This window comes from Psammomys obesus, unplaced genomic scaffold (genome assembly GCF_907164565.1).
Source record: "Psammomys obesus unplaced genomic scaffold, mPsaObe1.curated_primary_1811, whole genome shotgun sequence".
NCBI classification, from domain to species: Eukaryota; Metazoa; Chordata; class Mammalia; order Rodentia; family Muridae; genus Psammomys; species Psammomys obesus.
In genome coordinates, this window is record NW_026585894.1 from 21,935,844 (window position 1) to 21,951,113 (window position 15,270).

The 15,270-nt window shown below is 39.3% G+C and overlaps 1 protein-coding gene across 3 annotated transcripts in view; it reads left to right on the forward strand.

Annotated features, from left to right (window-relative positions):
• Positions 1-15,270, forward strand: part of Rpgr (retinitis pigmentosa GTPase regulator) — a 61,616-nt gene that overhangs the window by 23,595 nt on the left and 22,751 nt on the right. For 2 of the 3 annotated variants that reach the window (XM_055599533.1, XM_055599534.1), the window contains exons 11-13: positions 2,434-2,602; positions 5,549-5,646; positions 10,559-10,627. In XM_055599533.1, coding sequence (XP_055455508.1) covers positions 2,434-2,602; positions 5,549-5,646; positions 10,559-10,627 — 336 coding nt within the window. Of the gene's footprint in view, positions 1-2,433; positions 2,603-5,548; positions 5,647-10,558; positions 10,628-12,110; positions 12,972-15,270 lie in introns of all 3 variants that reach the window. The other variant, XM_055599535.1, reaches the window with a different exon arrangement.

The following is a 15,270-nucleotide window of genomic DNA, read 5'->3' on the forward strand; positions in this document are numbered from 1 at the left end:
CAGTTTTGCCTAAGTAAGGAATGTGACGCTGGCGCTATTCGCGTGTGCTTTTAGCGGGCGCAGTGTGCATGCGCGGATTCTCTGACTATTGCAGTGGCCTGCAAGCCACTATTATGCAGTTCTGACTGAGATCCAGGGATTGTTTGCCTGGATTACCCTGCTGGACCCGCAAGGCAGAGGCTTCAATGTTGGGGTCGCTATCCCAAGAATCCCTATGATGCCCACACTAGGGGTGTGGGTGGCAGGGATCTCGTCTGGTTACTTCTGTGGAGAGGCCCTGGGTCTGGGGCAATCTCTCCCTAGGAGGCTCACTCACTCTCTTGCACTCACTGGTCTCTTGCAGGACCAGTTGGAATGCACAGGGGTTCCCCTTGCTCACTACTCTCTGTTTTGGTCCTGCTGCGGAATTGCATGGGTAGGCTAACAGTCAGCTCTGTGACACTGTGGCCGCAGGACTCGGTGTCCACCTTTCCTGTGTGCTGCCTCTTTGTCCTTTCCCTCTGCCAGGAGGGGTTATGTTGACTGGTCCCTGGGTGGCACGGGAAAGAGTTATGATGAGTGTACTCAATCCCAGATCCTGGGCCCAGATCTCTCTGCCAGAAGCAGCCTAGTGGTAGAATCTATGTTTGCTGATCCCAAGAGAGTACCAGGTATGGTTGAGTGTCCTCAGATCCAGAGCTTGGGTTTCTCTGCTAGGGGCCGCTGGGTGAGCTGGAGAGAGGGTGCTGTGTCCTTGGCAGGCTGCCTCTCTGTCCTTCCCCTCTGACCTTCCCCTCTGCTAGGGCAAGCTTATGGAGGTGCTCTCAGGGGAGTGCCAGCAGGGGTTGGGGCTTCTCAGTCAGATCCTGAGCCGGCGTTCTCTGCCAGGGGTGGGGGGTGGGGGGGGCGCCGGTGATAGAACTTGCTGCTAGACCTTATTGCGCTGGACCCAGGAGAATCTCAGGATGTGTAGAATGACCACAGTCCCAGATCCCGAGCTGTAGTTTGTTTTCTAGGAGCAGCCAGCAGCACTGGAGTTCCGGCACTGTGAAGCCGCTGTGCGCCTCTTTATCCTTCTGCTTGGCTGTGGCAGGGTTATGGCGGCGTTTGGGGGAGTGCCCGAAAGGATTGGGTTTTCTCAGCCCCGATCTTGGGTTGGGGTACAGACAATGTGGTCTGTGGCAGATTCTGCTGGACGCCTCCTGCCTCCTCCGAAGAGGGAGTACGGATTTTGAGCTGGGCGTGCAGCTGCAATCCGTGCGCGGCGGGAGCTCAATTGTGATGGTGGCAGGTACCCGTGGTCAGAGAGACCTTCCAGGGAAAGACTGGGTGACCCGTGACCAGTCTGGCAACTTTCCTTCCCTGTGGGGTTTTCTTGCGACTGGGACTCTCAGCCTCAGGCACCCTTGTGCCCACCGATCAGCCTGGGGAAGTGATCGGGACACGCAGGCTTGCGGCACCAGCCCGGAGAACCAAAGCCCGAGTTAGCCGGGTTCTCTTCCGGGTTCTGGCTGGGCAGCCGAGAGTGGACCGGACCAATTCCCATGCCGTGAGAGCCTCCCCTCACCTGGGAAACATGATAACTGTTGTTTTAGGGCCCAGAGTTCAGTCTCCTCGTCGCTGCACGGAGTGTGTTGTCCCGTTTCTCAGACACAGTGTTCTCCCGGTGCCACCATCTTGGCCCCCTCCCCTTGATTGTTTTTTAAGATGTATGTGGATTGACTATTTGTTACATGCTTTTTTGTAATACTGTGCTAAGAACATTTCTATGCATGTAACATGGCTTTTAGAATATATAATATGTAATTAGCATAAAAGATAGTTTTATATTGTACAACAGATATGGAGAACTTAATCATTCAGTGTAATGCTGCCTCCTTTTGTTCTAAGCCTCCCGAGCAGTGGAAGATGATAGACTAGAAACAATGAAACATGAAAACAAAGAAATAAGTCATTTACTTGGAGAAAGGAAATGCTTCCTACCAGTTACACTTAGAGACTCTCTTTGTGTGCTTTAAAATTGCTATATAAGTTGTACATATTTAAAAAAATATTAATGCTTAAAGGCTTTCAAAATTACTTTAGGTTCTAAAATGTATTCCTTTTGAAGTAAAAAGTTTTATTATGCAATAGTATATGTGGAAATATTGAAACCTGTCACATCAGTCTGGTAATTTTTGTTTCTTATGAGCATATTTTTGTTTCTTAGAGTAGACAGATGAAACACAAACACACTCCCTAACAAATGGAAAATAGGCTTTGATAATGACAGTTTGGAGTGCCTGAGATTCAACGACAAACAAACAAACAAACAAACAAAGACAACAAAACAAAAACAGAAGGCTGTTGAGTCCTTGGAAGCTTTTTTCTTAAATATTTTCAGTAACTACAAAAAAGTGTGTGTAGACGCTATATATATTGTCATTTGACAATCTGTTTCACTTTATTTTAAAGGAGAGACCCACATGCCCTACTTCAATGATGGGAACACTGCCTCCATTAGATGGGACTTCTGCCTCCGTTTCAACTTCTCATTTTCCCCCTAATTCAATCCCTTTCCGTTCATCTGTGAATAGTTACCAAGAGAAAAGCCTCTCGGACTCCATGGAGCCACTTTGCTCAGGTAATGCTGGCCTGCTTTCAAAAGAAATGGGCCTTGCAATCTTGCCTTTTTCATGTTTATCATAAGATGTTTCTGCTGGGCCAGAGATATAGGTTGGCGGTGAAACATAGGACTTGCTTAATGTGGGTTTGGTCCTGGGATTGAGTCCCAGCACTGGAAATAAATGCAGCACAAGGCTTTGATCCAGTTTGTTCAACTATCCTCTCCCTAGAGTCTGACATCTCAAACTGCAGCTGAAATCTATAATAATATACACCACTTACCACCGCAGCAATTATAGAGCAATGGCTGATACACACAGAATCATTTAAGGCCTGCAAATTTCATGAAAGAAACAGGCTAGCTAGCTGCTGGAGGGAACTATGAGGCCAATGGGAAACAATGTGTAAGTTAATGGAGGTGAGCCAGTAGTCCAGGAGAGCATGGTAGCACTGGAGACAAGATATAGAGGTCTTGGTACACTTGAGAAGCTGGCATATAAAACAGTCTTTGGTGGCAGAGATGATACATTCCACTTTAATAGGAAAATGAGAAGTTGGATACAAAAGTGTATATAAAGATATAGAAATAGAGAGATATAAATATAGAGAAATATGGACTAGATAGGTACGTAGGGAGAGAAAGAGAGAGAGAGAGATGGATAGATAGATGGACAGATAGACAGATTGGTGAGCACAGAAAGTAGATGTAGCCTAGTGCCTTATATTTTCTCAATCAAACCTGAGGCAAGGCCCTGTCAGTTTATAAAAACTGCTTTCTTTTCCAAACCTACATTCTCTTTGTTCTCCAATCTGTCCTTTTGTGACAGTTTCCATATCAATCTTTCTAAAGTGCAGTTTAATGCCTATCTGTTCTTTGTCCTCTGAAGATTCCTGATATTTATAAAAGTAACTATAAAATTTCCTATATGCAGCCCACCTGCTGTTCTAGCTTCATCTTCAATAATATTTTCGTATAATATTCATCTAGGATAGGAGATAGCAAACTATGGCCAATGATATAAATCTACCTGGTGTCCTATTTTTGTAAGTGCAAATGTATGGAAACCCAGCCATCCCGGTTCCTTTGTGTATTGTAAATATCTGCTTTTGGGTTAAAATGTCAGAGGTTGGAGCTGGTGAGAAAGGCCAGCAGTTAAGAGCACTTGCTCTTGCCGAAGACCAGAGCTGAGATCCCCGTAACCTATGTTGGGTGTCCATGTTGGACAGCTCACAACCACCTGTAAGTCCAGGTGCAGGGAGTTCAGACACACTTTTTCTACCTTCTCCCCACACATGGAGTAATAAACTGTTTTTGAAAGTTTCAGATGTTAAGTAGTCTTTACTTCACATTTGAAACTTTCAAAAAACATCTTCAGATATTAACTATTGCCTTGGTATTGACTGAACTGAGTTATTTAGTTTGACTTACTGAAAAGAGGATGGGCTGTAGAGTCAGACAAAACTCCAGCTATGGGAGCTAGACACAAGAGTCAATGAAGCTTGCTTTTCTCTCATTGTCACAGGGTTAACCCAACATAAGTTAAAGTATATGCTTCTGACACTTGGGAAATCTTTAACAGAAGCTACTTTCTTGTGTATCTCTCTACTTTGCTTTATTAGTACTTGGGTTTTCTTTTTTTCCCCCTTTCACCTGTATCTCTACCCACCTCTTAGAATTCTACTTGTTCTTTCATGTATCATATAAGTGAAATCTTTCCTGATTCCATATGTGTGTGTGTGTGTGTGTGTGTGTGTGTGTGTGGTTTTTAAATTTACCCAGTATCCTATGTTCTATACCCCTTCTATTATGTTTATTAAGTGTTAACTCTTACATTACTTCGTCCTCATGAACACACACACATGCACATGCACACAAACACCACTATTTTATACCTTAAATATAGATAATTAAAACACAGAAATAATTATTAATTAAGTTTTCTCTACAAATTATCTCATATGGGAGGAATGTAAAATGAGTACACATTTAATTGGAAGTATTTAAAAGGGAACAACGAGTGTATACTGACATTTTTAATGGAAATTTCCTCAGGAAGTACCCCATGTATAATCAGGTGATCAAAAAGAGCATAGTGACAAATGGACAAAGGTGTAAGTTCAGATTGAGCCAATTGTTTTGGAATTTTTGTTTTATAATATTCTATGATATCACCAATATTTTTGAGAAGCTCTAAATGCTTATACTAGTATTTTTTATTGTTACAAAAAGGTGATCAAACTTTAACAGGTCAAAATAACATATTTATTATTTGATACAATTTCTGAGAGTCAAGAATTCAGGAGGAGCATGGCTCAGTGCTTCATGTGTAGGTACTTTCCTGGACTTGTGCTGTTAAATGGGATGATAGTATCTGGAAGCTTCACTGGACTTCTGGCTCATTCATTTGACCGTTAGCAAGTCACTTCACATCCTTGCCATAAAGGCATAGGCTTCTCCTTAGAAATACTCACAATATGGCTTCTAGAGAAAGAAGTCAGAAAGATAGAAGGCACATGTGTGTGACCAAGAAACTATAGAAATGTCACAGTATGTCCTTAACTTGTTTGATCGTTCACATAGAATTCAACTTCATATCATTTGCATGGAGAACTTCAATGAGGAAAGTCTATCAGGGAAGTGTGGGTCATTGGGACAATTGTCGGGCTAGCTGGCAGTAAGATGAGAAGTATTTATTCCAAAGGAATAGTGTTTGCATGTCCTTTTGGATGAAGCTTTTGCTACATAATTGCCAACAAAGTAGTTAAACTTTAAATATGAGATTTGAAAATGTGCTACTCCTATGAATGACTGCTGTTCATCTCCAATTACAAGATTAAAGGGCCTTGGGCGCAATTACACCCCATGATATATTATAGAGTGATTGTTTGTTTGTTTGTTTACTTTCTTTTCTCATGTTTTTTAAGAACTGAGTTTGACTTTTTCCTTTTCCTTTTACTCATTCAGATTATTATGAAGATAAAATGAACAAAGAGACAGAGACAGACAATTCTTCTGCAGTAGATTCAGAAAACTTAGATGAAACTACTGATGTCTTAAATATGGTAATTATTTCCTGTCTATTTAGACATGAATTATATAAATTTTAGTTTCTCACGAAATGTGTAATACTTTCTATATTCTTTTACATGTAAAAAGCTGGTTTTCGTTAATATTTCATTAGTACATCTTAATATTAGTGAGTTTCACTGTGACATTTCCATACCTGCATAAACCATGCTTTGATCGTGTGTACCCTTTCACCCTCTCTTGCCCTATTCTTACTCTCTTGTACCAGCCCCTTCACATAACAGGCTCTGAAGGGCCTTAAGTCTCTAGCCAAGCTAAGCATGGCAAGCATGACTGGCAGGCCTTGCCCTTCTCCCCCTTTCCCTCTGCCTTTCTAAAAACCATTAGATTACTTTCCTAAAGCTAGTCACCAAGGTCTAATCCCTTATTTGGCCACTTCCTCCTCCTGACTACCAAGGTCCAGCTATCAAAGTTTATTGAAGTTTAGCAATCAAAAACCCCCTTTGGCTACCTTAATTAACTTATTCAATTAAAATTAAACACCTCATCTTACCAGGGGGTTTTCCATTGTACCTTTATAAACTGCCCTTTTCCTATGTGCCAAGTCTGGTTTGTCTCCTCTCTATCCATAGACAGTACTTTGTTCCCCCAGAACAAAAAATCTTAACCCCCCTCCCCTGTACCCTTTCTCTTTTCCCTCATTGTCTATCTCCTGTCCTTATCTCTTATTCCTTGCATTTTGTCCCTTGTTGGTATAATATTCTTTTGGAATGTATACACTTTACCCTTGTTCATTCAAATGCTGATTTCTCTTCCCCACTCTCTGGTTTCAATCCCGATATTGCATTGTGATATTTATTCTAAGCTTCACCTGTCTCAACCGGTAAACATGCCAAAATAAAGCAACTATCCACAGTGTTGAGCAGGGGAAAGGAAGCAGGAAGAGAGGGAGGAGCCAGAGGACAGGAAGGTGAGAGGCAGAGGAGAGAAGGGCAGGAGAGCTGGGAGAGCAAGGCTAGAAGAGAGGTCTTGGTACGGTGTGGAGAATGAACCGGACCTAAGATTTCACTAAAAACAAGTATAATGGATGAATCTAAATGTTAGGAAACATGCGGGCTTGGAGGTTTAGGATGGAGTAACTATTGCCTAGCATTGTGTTCTAGGTTAACTAAATAAATCCAGTCTGTATGTGGTGATTTGGTTATACAGCTGTTTAGGATCAACAGCAGCGTTACCAGAAGATATATCAACAGTAAATATTAATCAAAACCTATGACAGTACCTCTTGGTCTTGGGGTATTCTAAACCAATACTGATCCCTTCACCCTCCCCTGAAATTTTTGGTGATCTCTGATGGTCACTGAAAACTATTATTTAACCCTCATGTGTTTGTGTAATGGGTTTAGTTTTTCTTACTATTGCTTTCTGTTATTTTCCTTTTTTTTATTCCATGTGGTCTGATAAGAGGTCAAAATTTAAAATGTTTTTGAAAAATTTATAGTTTCTTTTATGGCCTTATGGGCTATTTTAGAAAAAGTTACATATGCTGATATCAAGAAATGTGCATTCTATATCTGTTGAAATACATGTTAGATCCATTTGCTCTATAGTGTAATTTATATCTAATATGACTTTGTTGATTGTTTTCTTAGATAAGAATATAGTTCTGATGTCACCACTATTATTGTGTTGGAGCCAATTTTATTGTAAAAATTGAGGGTTTCACTATTTGGTGCACGTGTGTCTATGTGTATGCAATGGATTTGTGATGAATGGTTCCCTTGATCAATATGTAGTGACAGTCTTGGTTTCTAATTTTGGCTTTCAGTATTTTTTTTTGTTAGATATTAGTATAGCTACTCTGGTTTATGTTCAGATTTCATTCACTTTGAAATAAATTTCCATTCCTTTCAGTTCTCTAGGTTTTGTTGATGCTTTTTCTTTTCTTTTTGCATAGAGCATATTGCTCATTATTTTTTAAATTTAGTCACCTGATTTGTATCTTTTAATTGGTAAATTAAAACAATTTACATTCAGGTTGTTATTGAAAGGTATGAGTATATATTCTTGATTTACTTCTTTCAAAAAAAAAAAAAAACAGCAACAGTTTATTTCTTCTTGTCTTAGAATTTCTTTCTCTTATCCTAGAAGTGGTGGGATAAGAATACAGATAATATTTCTCATATGTATACCTACTCTTATAGCAAGATGTATTCTTTTCATTGCTCTCATGATTGTGTTTGCCCCCTTTCCTCTTCTAGGTGTAGGATTACTTTGTATTCTGAGACACTGGTCTATTAGAAATGACTTAGATTAGTACATAATTATCTTGGAAGGTTTCCTGTGATTTTGACAGATAACCCTGCTAGGAATCTTAGGGTTACTGTTGCTGTGATGAAATACCATAACCAAAAGCAACTTGAGAAGGAAAGGGTTTTTATTTCACATTTCACTCACAGTTCCATATAAGAGTTCATCATCAAAAGCAGTGAAGGTAGGAGCGTGAAGGCAGGAGGTGATGCAGAAACCATGGTGGTCCTGCTTACTGGCTTGCTCCATGCAACTTCCATTTTTATAGAACCCTTTGGGTGGCCCTACCCACAATGGGCTGGGTCCTCCCACATCCATCACTAATGAAGAAAATGCCCTTTAGGCTTACTTTCAGCCTGATCTTACGGAGGCATTTTGTCAATTGAAGTTCTTTCCTCTTAGCTGCCTTGAGCTTTTCTCAAGTTGACAATGATACTAGCCAGCATACCAAGTATGGTGATCTTGAGTGGCAGGTTTTTTTTTTTTTCTATTAATTGAAATACATTATTATTCCATTCTCTCTAGTCTTTAATTTCTGCTGATAAGTCTTATCTTATTCTAATTTATTTACCTTTAAATATAACTGGGTGCTACTTTCTTAGCTTATTTGCTGTTGGTTACTTTTGAGACAGGGTCTCATTCTGTAGCCATTCTTTCTTATAACTCACTCTGTAGTCCAAGTTGGCCTTGAACTAATGATGGCCTAAAGACCACAGCCTTCATAGTATGCTTTTATGTTGATATCTGCACATTTGTTGAAATGGATGTGTCTTACACGATTATGTGCGATCCTAATTAGTAAGGATCCCTTTCCTAATGGTATACATTGAGGTATCAGTTTGTTGTGTAGCGTTGAATTTAATTGTAATTGGACTTCCTGATATAAAGTTCTTGTGGACTATTTGACATTGTTCAGTAAGTTTTGACATGATGTGTATAATGTCAGTCTGGTAAACCCACTCTGTGAACTCACATGTGGCTATCATGCAGAATATTATTCAATTCTGCTTCTCTAGCTTCTGACAGTTCAGTTCCAAAGACTCCTGTTTTCAAGGAAAGCACCTTCCTTTCAACTCTTTATTGTATCCTAATTTCTTACTGTACAGAATTCTTCTCATGGGCATTGTATTATTATGTCTTCCCTCAGGCCAACTCGATTCTAGGCTAATACCTATTGATCTAGTGCAATATTGCCTGGAAACTGTTGTGTAGCTTTTGATGGGGAGGCATGAACAAACATATATTCATTCCATACAGGAAATTAACAAAAGACCATAGTAACAGTACTACCAAAGTCTATCTTGGTGAACCAATGTGTTTATTGTGGGTTACTTACAGGAATGTGAGTGAGGGGTTACTTATAAGTACATACATGACTCCATGGTCATCTGTGAAAATCCTGTCACTAAAAATCCCATTCCATCATATATGTGATGCTACCCACCCAAAAAAAAATGCCTCTCTGGAACTTCTATAACTTGAAGGCAGCTCATCAGAGAGCCTCCTCCCATCAGTAGTCCTTCCTGCTTCTGTGGTGCAGAAGGAGAGACTTGTGATTACCTAAGACTTGTGATTTGTTTTCTTCCTCTTTAAGATGGAATGCTTCAGTTAGAAGGAAATTGCTGCACAACATGGTTGCAAAGAGAAAAATATAGGATGCTTTAATTCCCAGAGCAGTTTGACAGTAAACCATCCCAGTTGTAGCACCGTGAGAATAACTTTGGAAGTATGGAGAATTTCTCCAGAAAGAGCTTGCTGTGCTGATTTGAAGGCTCTTGTCTGTCTAGACTGTGGAATGTCTTCCCCAGCCTGACAGTGTGATTTCTTATAGTTCTAAAGCTGAGTGGTGAATGGTAATTAGTGCCACAACACAGAGGAAACCAAATATAAGCCCATAGACTCAGAAACACACATACCACATTTTTCTTTCATGCATGGGATCTTGACTGTAAAGAAAAATATAACATGAAAATAGAAAGAGAACTATTTAGGGAGTCAGGGTAAATGGGATCGGAAAGGGTAGTAGAGGAATGAGTATGACTGAAGTACACACTATGCCTGTGTGACAATGTCATAATGAGACATGGTATTTTGTTGAATGAATAAATGGTTGTATCTTTTTATATCTAGGCCTACAAAGGCTAAATTCAGAAGTCTGTGAGGTCATTCCAGGGATTTCCATAAACCCCTGAGTACCAAATTCTGGACTAGTAAAGCTTACTGAGGCATTTTGTCTTTCACTATTAACTTCCCAGGGTGTACTCTTTTCCCCCTGCTAACTGCCATGTGATTGGTCTTGGGACACCTCTTTCTTCACATTTCTATTTCCAAACTCCATCCATCTCTAAAAATCTGTCACTCTAGTATTACATTCTGCTACTCTCCTCTGTACTCATCCACCTAAACAAACAGAAGGCTCCTGTTTTCCTTCTCATATGGAGAAGCTGAAAGGCACTGGGTTGTTTTAAGCAATATCTTGAATATCAAATCTATTTGTGAAGTTCTAAGTAGCTCTTCTATCCTGACATCATTAGTATGGCAGCTGTGAATAGACTGTATTAATACCCGTGTTTCTTGCATTCATTATTCATATATAGTTTTTCCATTTAATCTAGAACATATTTTTATTTGTTTCAGACACATATGGTGAGCCTGAGTTCCAGTGAGAAGTCATTAAAATTTTCACCAGTTCAAAATTTTCAACAGGTATAACACAGAGTTATTATTATTATTATTAATTATTATTATTATTATTATGGGAAGAACAGTTTTAATTATCTTTCTTTGAAAACTTTGCTGAAAGAAGACAAAAAGGTAATCATTCACTAATTAAAATTTGAAAGACAAGAATGCAATGTAGGTGACTCCCATTTGATTTCTTTTATTGGTAGCTATTTTCTCATATAATTTTACTGCTAGAATTTGCCCTTCCACTTACTTACCTAAGCTATGATGAGAGCTCTTTTCTACCAATTAATCAGTAATCATTGTAGCTCTTACTTTGGAAAAGAGGCTAGTATTTATCAGAGTGGACCTCTTAATTTGGTTTTGTATGACTTTGCATGAGTCACTATGCTGATTTTGCTGGTAATATTCACATTTTACTAGCTCTAAAATGTTTCAGATTTTTTTAGTGTAAACTATTTGGAAATTATTTTACAATGTTTGGATTGGACATTATCAAGAAAGGATTAGCATAAAATGGATTAAAATGAAATTTAGAAATTAGTAAGAGGCTGTAGATAAGGCATAAGAAAGAGAGGTTTTAGTTAGTAATAATGTCAGGGGCAAAATACAGTCTGTGGTCCACAGCCCTAGATAATGCAGACCTTTTCTGCCATGTTTTGCTTTTTATGACTTTAGGGTCCAATGAAATATAAATATGAGGTGTTTGGAAGTTACTTCAACATTTGGCTTTGGAAATCACTTAATTTATATTTTTCACTGCCTTTGCTACATTGTTAGGTAAAATTTCTTAAAACCAGATCCTACAAAATTCAGAAAGATCTTGCTGAATTATAAATATTTATAGCCAGCCCTCTAAAAGTGAGAGGCACAGTGAGCAACAGCATGCCTTTGAACATGGGAGAGCTGTTCTTTTGACATGGCTGATAAGCTCAGCAAGTGCTGACTACTTTGGTGACGTAGGCTACCTCAAGTAGCTATCTTCCCTGTGTCTTTCCTTGCTGTTGTCTTAGATGCTAGGCTTAATCTTTCTTTCTGGGTTGCTAAGAAAAGAAAGGTATAAACGTTTAGAACTTTTTTTTCTCATATTTGGGCATGTCTCCCTTAGGATGCTAAAAAGAACTTACAATTTTCAAAATTTTCTAGAAACAGTAGACATGGAAAACCCTTCTTTTAAGACTGATATATTGTCCATATTTCACATACTGCTTTTATGTTAAGCTATGTCAGGTCTACTTTAGTGAGTAAAAAAGATTGCATTTCTCATACTATTTTTATATATTAGCTTGTTAATTTGTAACTCCTGTCTTTAATAATTTATTTGGCCAAAAAGTAAGGAACCTCTAGGCCTAACATGTATCCCAGTTTGTAAAATTTGAATTACTTGAGCCTTGAACACATGTTAGCTTGTAAATGCAAATGTAAAATCTTTGCAATGATTTATATAACTAAGATGCCTTTGTCAACTAATAATAGTGTGATGGTTACTTCAAAACCTTTACAGAATCAAGACACGGTTGAGAAAGTGATGGAAAGTACAGCTTATACTGAAAATGAGGATAGTTATGAATATGAAGAAATGTCAAAAATAAAAGAAGGGACATTATACAAACAATATTTAGCAAAAGGGATCTTCATGGTACGAGCAACTGAGATTATGGAAGCATTTTCAGATGAGGAAGTAGATAATGACCTAGACCATGTGGGGTCTGAGGTCAACACTGATGAAGAGGGCTTACAAAAAGAGGAAATAGAAAAGGAAAGTGATGAAGAAATAGTCTCTGAGAAGCAAACTGAGGCGATGAGAATGGCAGGTATGAAAAATACTTTAAAAGAGGAAGAGAACTCAAGACCAGATTCCGATTTTGATGACTTACCAGATAAAGACATGAATTCTGAAACTGAAGAGGCTAAAGATATTTTTCAGGAAAGGAAAAGCAGTGAGCAGAGTTTGATTTTTGACAGTGAAACAGAAATGGTAGAAGAACCAGACAGTTACATGGAATGTGAAAGGCACAGTCAGCAAGACAGAGCTAAGGAATTGGAACAACCCAAGCCAATAGAACCTAGCAGTGAAGAGAAAGATGGCGATGAACTGGAGCTTGAGTCTTACTTATGGTACAGCAGGAGTTGTGCCAAGCAAGGAAGTGAGACTGAGAACAGAGCAACCAGATTTGTTTCAAAATATGATCTTAAGCATGACCACTTGTCAGGGATACCAGAGGAACAGGAAGGACCAGATGATTCAGAAGGGAGTGTAGAAGTGGAGCAATTGGTACAGGTTCAAGATGAAGACGTGGAATTGGAATCAGAAATGGAGGGGGCAGAAGCAGAAACCCTGTCAGACATCTTTACAGAAAAATCGGTGAGTGAAAGTGAAGAACAGTCAAGGGGAGAGGTAGAGGATGGATCTGAGGGTAAAAGGGATCAAATCTATGAGAAGGGTAGTTTAGGAGCAGGGCAGTGGCAACAGGTTCAGGAAAAACAAGAGAGAAAGAAAGGTAAGAGTAAAGCAGAAAGGTATATCTCGGTTATGGAAAGGACAGAAGAAGATGAAGGATGGGAGAAAAAGGTAGAAGGAGGAGAGAAAATGGAGACAGATGAAGGAAACATAGAGGAAAGAAACCAAGAAATGGAAGAGGATGAAGGAAAGGAACAAGAGGAAGCAGGGGAAGAAGAGCCAGAAGGGGGAGAAGAAGAAGGAGAGGAAGAGGAAGGAGAAGGCACATCAGAGGAGAAAAGTGGGGAGGAGGAACTAGATGGGAAAGAGAAAGAAAGGGAAAGGGAAGGGAAGGGAGGGCAAGAAGATGAGAAAGAAGGGTGGAAGGAAGAAGAGGAGGAAATAGAAGAGGAAGAAGGGGAAGGAGAGGAAGAGAAAGGGAAGGAGAAAGAAGATGGGCCAGATGATGAAGGAGAGGATCTAGAAGAGGAGGAAATAGAGGAGCTAGAAGAGGAGGAAGGGGAGGAGCTTGAAGAGGAGGAGGAGGAGGAAGGGGAGCATCCAGAAGAGAAGAAAGAGGAGCTGGAAGGGGATGAAGGAGAGGAGTTAGACGAGGAAGGAGAGGAGCTGGAAGAGGAGGGAGGAGAGATTGTGGAGGAAGAAGGGGATGAGGAGGAAGAGGGACAGGAGGAGCAAGGAGAGGAGGAAGAAGAGCAGGAAGGAGAGGACCTGGAAGAGGAGGAAAGAGAGAGTGCAGAGGAAGAAGGGGATGAAGAGGAAGGTGGACAAGGAGAGGAAGAGGGGGAAGAAAAAGAAAGGGAAGAAAATGGAAGGTGTATGGACAACAATGAGGAAGAAGACTCATATAGCAGGGAAGGAGAATACAAGAAGGTAGGTGGAAAAGCAGCTGAAAATAAAAGTCAGGAAGACAGAAAACAGTCCCCAAAAGTACATAAAATAAAAGGGTTTATGAAACATGGCAGACATGGAATGTATTCAAAAAAGTCCACTACTTACCCAGGGAGAGGGGGGAAAGAGCAGAGGTCTAAAATGCCAATGGAGTCAAAACAAATTTTAGAGAATGGGCTCCCAGGTTCCAAAAAATTCTGGAATGACATTTTACCACTTTATTTGGAATTGAAGTAACAGACTAAATTTGACCTGATTATGGCCAGTGAAGCAATTTGCATGCCTTATGCATAATAGGTATGCTCATTACCTTTTATTAAGCTGATCTGTTACTATGGTACTTTTACATGTAGTTAAAAAAACAGCCATTGTCATTTGTACTAAGGTATCAAAGGCAACAGGAGACATTGTTAAGTCTTGATTCCTCCCAAACTCATATCTTGTGTTCTGCCACCAAAATTACTAATGTATAACTAGAAAATATTAAACTGTTGTAGTTAACATTGTATAATCCTTACAAATGACAGTTATATACTAGAAACATACTATAAGTATATAAAAGTCAGTACATACTATAAGTATATTAAAGTCAGTATTTTTATATGCATGTACTATATGTATATAAAATCAGTATTTTTAAAACAATGTAGATATGTAAGGGCTATTAAAACTTCTGATTTTTAAAAAATATTCCAGTACCCCTTTTCAGACTCTAACACCTAAAATATTTTTATAAGAATTGATGATGGGGCTGGAGAGATGGCTCAGAGGTTAAGAGCATTGGCTGCTCTTACACAGGTCCGGATATCAATTCCCAGCAACCACATGGTGGCTCACAACCATCTAGATCTGGTGCCCTCTTGTGGTGCACAGGTATACATGCAGACAGAACATTGTATGTATAATAAATATTTTTTTTAAAAGGAATTGATGATAATTTAAAACTAAGATGAGGAATTCCTATTTTAAGGAAATGGCATTTGTCCCATTACTTTTTTTGTCCCCTTTGATAAAGGTCTATAAAGCAACAGCTGTGTTCAAGGCTTAGAGGCTACTGAGGTGATCTCTTGTAATTGCTGCTGAGGCATATGACAGAATAGCTTATGGAATAAGTGAGCTTAAACACATAACATAGAGGCTCATAGAAATTTAAATGTTTCAGAAAGAAAATTGAACATTGAAATTTCCTTTTCTGCTCTTAAACGTTATAACTTTAATGCCTCTTGTCTTCTTTAGTCTTAAATCTCTGAACTCTGTATTAACTCTACCATTAGAGATTTCATTCTTACTGTGTGTATTATGTGTTTTCATTGTA